The sequence below is a fragment of the Eurypyga helias genome, unplaced genomic scaffold (assembly GCF_000690775.1).
Source record: "Eurypyga helias isolate BGI_N326 unplaced genomic scaffold, ASM69077v1 scaffold44497, whole genome shotgun sequence".
NCBI classification, from domain to species: Eukaryota; Metazoa; Chordata; class Aves; order Eurypygiformes; family Eurypygidae; genus Eurypyga; species Eurypyga helias.
Window position 1 is genome coordinate 1 of NW_010264449.1, and position 3450 is coordinate 3450.

The 3450-nt window shown below is 50.9% G+C and overlaps 1 protein-coding gene across 1 annotated transcript; it reads left to right on the top strand.

The window, feature by feature from the left end:
- Positions 1-587: 587 nt before the first annotated feature.
- Positions 588-3229, top strand: LOC104503903 (protein FAM76A; the record flags this gene model as incomplete). The annotated part of the gene is made up of 4 exons (XM_010156391.1): positions 588-652; positions 1453-1507; positions 2067-2219; positions 3072-3229. Coding segments are annotated over 4 exons (431 nt in total), but the record flags the coding sequence as incomplete, so codon positions are not given.
- Between the last annotated feature and the right edge of the window lie 221 nt (positions 3230-3450).

A 3450-nucleotide genomic window follows, 5' to 3' on the forward strand; every position in this document is an offset into this window, starting at 1 on the left:
GGGAGAGGCCTGGGGTGTTTGGGGGGTGTTGGGGTGTTCGGGAGGGTCTGGGGGCATTTTGGGGTCTTACGGTCTCTTGAAAGGAGGGAGGGAGGTTTTGGGGGACAGTCAGGGTGAGTGAGTGGGCAGTTTGGGTGGAGAAGAATGAGATCCGGGATGAGAATGAGGGGCAGGATATGGAGTTTGGGGATTGCTGAGGCAGATGGGGCAAAGCAGGGTGTGGGGTGAGAGAGCGGGGCCCACACTTGGGGCACAGGAAGCTTGTGGAGGGCAGAGGCGTGAATAACTGTGGCAAGACTCTGGGTTCCTGCCCTGGGAGGTGAAGCCAGCCGCCGTGACCCTTGTCTGTGGGCGTTGGGCTCAAATAAGCCCTCGTTACGAATCCCGGTTTACTTCTGGCTCACCTGTGACACATGCCATTCCTGTGCTCCCGGCCCATGTAAGAGCAGCTGTGACTGTACCGGGAGGACATGCTTGGAGTTTGACGGATGCGTTTGTGTGGTGGGAGCGGAAGTCAGCAGGTGATACGGGGTTTCGGGAAACGGCGTGCGGGAGAAGCACCTCACCAAATGCTTCTGTTGTTGCAGGAGTGCCGGATTGCGCATCCCATCGTTAAATGCACCTACTGCCGGACTGAATTCCAACAGGAAAGGTAAATGCCCACTGAAGCAGGGAGACTAATGTTTGCTTTAGAACGGGGAAGCGTAGTCTTTTCACACCTTTGATGTCTGAGCCCTGTTGTTGCTGTGGAAAACTCGGGGGCCTTTTGCTTTCTTCAGAGGTCTGCTGGGCAAGTCGGTGTATCTCTGCGGCGTCCTCAGATTTGCACCTTCTGCTTGGTTTTTAGTGTTGGTCAGTGCTCAGGAGCATCTTCCAGTGAAGGATGCAGGAGCATTTTTCCATGAGTTTACCTCTTCTCTGATATCTGGTATCCAAAACTTACTTCCTAATGTGTTTCCTTCAGCTGTGCCTTTTTGCGTTGTTGCAAGCTCTGTAGGTTGCAGAGGAGGGCTTGGTAAACCCAGTAGCCGCGTGCGGGCATTGCGTGGGGTGTTCTTTGCTGTGTTTGTTGGACAAACACGCCTCTCTCTCCTGACCTTCCTTAACCTGGTCATCCAGAGCAAACCTCCTCCAGAACTGAGGCTCTCACCAGCGCAGAATCACCCCTGCATCCACTTAGCCGGTGATCACACTCCTGTGTTTGTAAGGGCAAAACACTGGTGTCATCTGGGGACGCTTCAATTAAAAGATACCTCCTAGTAATACCACTTTTTGGCAAATTATCCTCAACCAGAAGGGGATAGGAAGCGCACTTTGATATCTGAGTCCCTACTGGAGATGAATAGTCTCACTGCTGGAGACGGAGCCTAGGGGAGACGGGCTCCTAACCACAGAGGTTTAATTTTCTTTGGGGAAGTGTTAATAGAATGATCTGTCTTCCTTTCTTAACAGCAAAACCAACACCATCTGCAAGAAGTGTGCTCAGAACGTGAAGCTCTACGGAACGGTAAGTGGGGCTGGTTCTCACCGGCCTCTCTTCCTTTCATCTTTCATGTCTTTTTCCTGCAAATGCTGAATCCCAGAGCAGTTTATGGGCTGGCTGTGTTGTAATAGCGTGACTGATCAATAACAGGTCCCTCGAGCGTGAGGCTTTTACCTTTCCTCCTATTTCAGTATGGAAAAGAGCAGCTTTGCATCGTTTTAGGCCAGGAAATGAATTATTCGATATCCAATAGAAAGAAGAGTGTGCTTACACAAACAGAGATTGCTGCAGGAAGCAGTGATACATCTTTCTTTCCTGCTTGTCTGAAATCTGAAAAAGAGATTTGGATTGTTCCTAATTTTGGTGTTAACACATTTTCTAAAGATTTCATAGCACTTGATAAATGACCTGGCTGCTGTGGCTAAATACACTCAGCTAGAGGCCGGGGGTACAAACGGGCTTACATCTCCCGGATCAGCGTTCTGCTTAGCTTGGAATGGGGAAGTAAGTTGTGAAAGGGGAAGATCAGTGTATTAATGTCATTAGAAAGCGCTGCTGTATCAGTTGTTCTTGTTTCTTACAGCCAAAACCCTGCCAGTACTGCAACATAATAGCAGCATTTATTGGAAACAAGTGCCAGCGTTGCACAAACTCAGAGAAGAAGTACGGCCCGCCGCACTCCTGCGAGCAGTGCAAGCAGCAGTGTGCGTTTGACCGGAAGGATGACAGAAAGAAGGTCAGTATCTCCGTAAAAGGAGGCTGAAAAGGTAAAAAGGCTGATCACGGTGATTGTCTGTCTCCTTCATGTGTTCTCTAGCCTTTCAAAAGGAGGTGTCTTTTGGTTGTAAAGGTTTTTTCTGGAGTTGAGCTTTGCTGTGGGAGCTGTGGTTTGGAGCTGTTTGATCTTTGAGCCCCTCTGCTCCTTTGCCAGCTCTGCTGGGAAAGCTCTCTTGAGTTTGGCCTGAGGGTAGGCGGGCTGGCAGAGGAGAAGGGGCCTGCTCCGGGAGAGGGATGGGGAAAGATACCTGTGCCGTAGCCTGAGGAGCTGGAAGTGTCGTAGCTCCGCCAGGAACCCATTTCATGGCTTCTGCGCACCCTTTGCTTGAACAACATAAGTGCTTCTTAGGAGGTGCGTGTTTCTACCAGCTTCCTGCAGGCTACAAACATCCATGGTTTCTGTTAGATGCTGTCCTGACAATCCCTGTCCTGCTGATCCTTCTCCAGCAGAGACCCTTGTTATTTTTGTCTCCAGTGTCTACCCTGTCACGTACTATTCCTTGGCATTGCTTTGGCAGAAATCCCACTGGATTGATGGCTTCTCCTGGTGAATGGGTGCTGTAAGGTTGTCTGTAAGCAAAGCTTGGCAGAGACTAATTACAATAGATTACCTGCTATTAACGAGTGCTGTCTGCACCAGCCAAACCAGATGCAGACCTTACCCATTCCAGGCACTCGCAGGATCCTTTTTGAGTCTCTGCTTGTTCTGAAGTGATCCTAAGCCTGAAGGTGCTTCTTGTCTGCTCTATGGTTTGTGGGCAAGGAAGCAAGACCAAAACTTCTCCCTCTCTCTTTCTTTCTCACCCTCCAGGTGGATGGAAAGCTGCTCTGCTGGTTGTGCACGCTGTCCTACAAACGGGTCCTACAGAAGACCAAAGAGCAATGCAAACACTTGAGCAGCTCTTCCCGGGCCAGCCTGCAGGAGAAGGAGCAGTACAGTCGGCTCAGCAGTGGCACCCACTATAACAGGTAACAGGCACGAGCTTTCCTGGGTGAGCCAACAGGGTGCCTGGCTGCCCCACGCTCCGTAGGTGCGCTTCCTGAGGTGCCTCGGGGTGATGGGGTTTGGCTATTGTTCCGGAGGATCTGGCTAAGTCGGGCTTTGCTAGTCTGCAAACCCCGCTGTTCTGGTGTAGGCTTGTAGTCCAACCATGCTTCTTTGTCATTCGACCAACGGCAAGGGTCGGGGC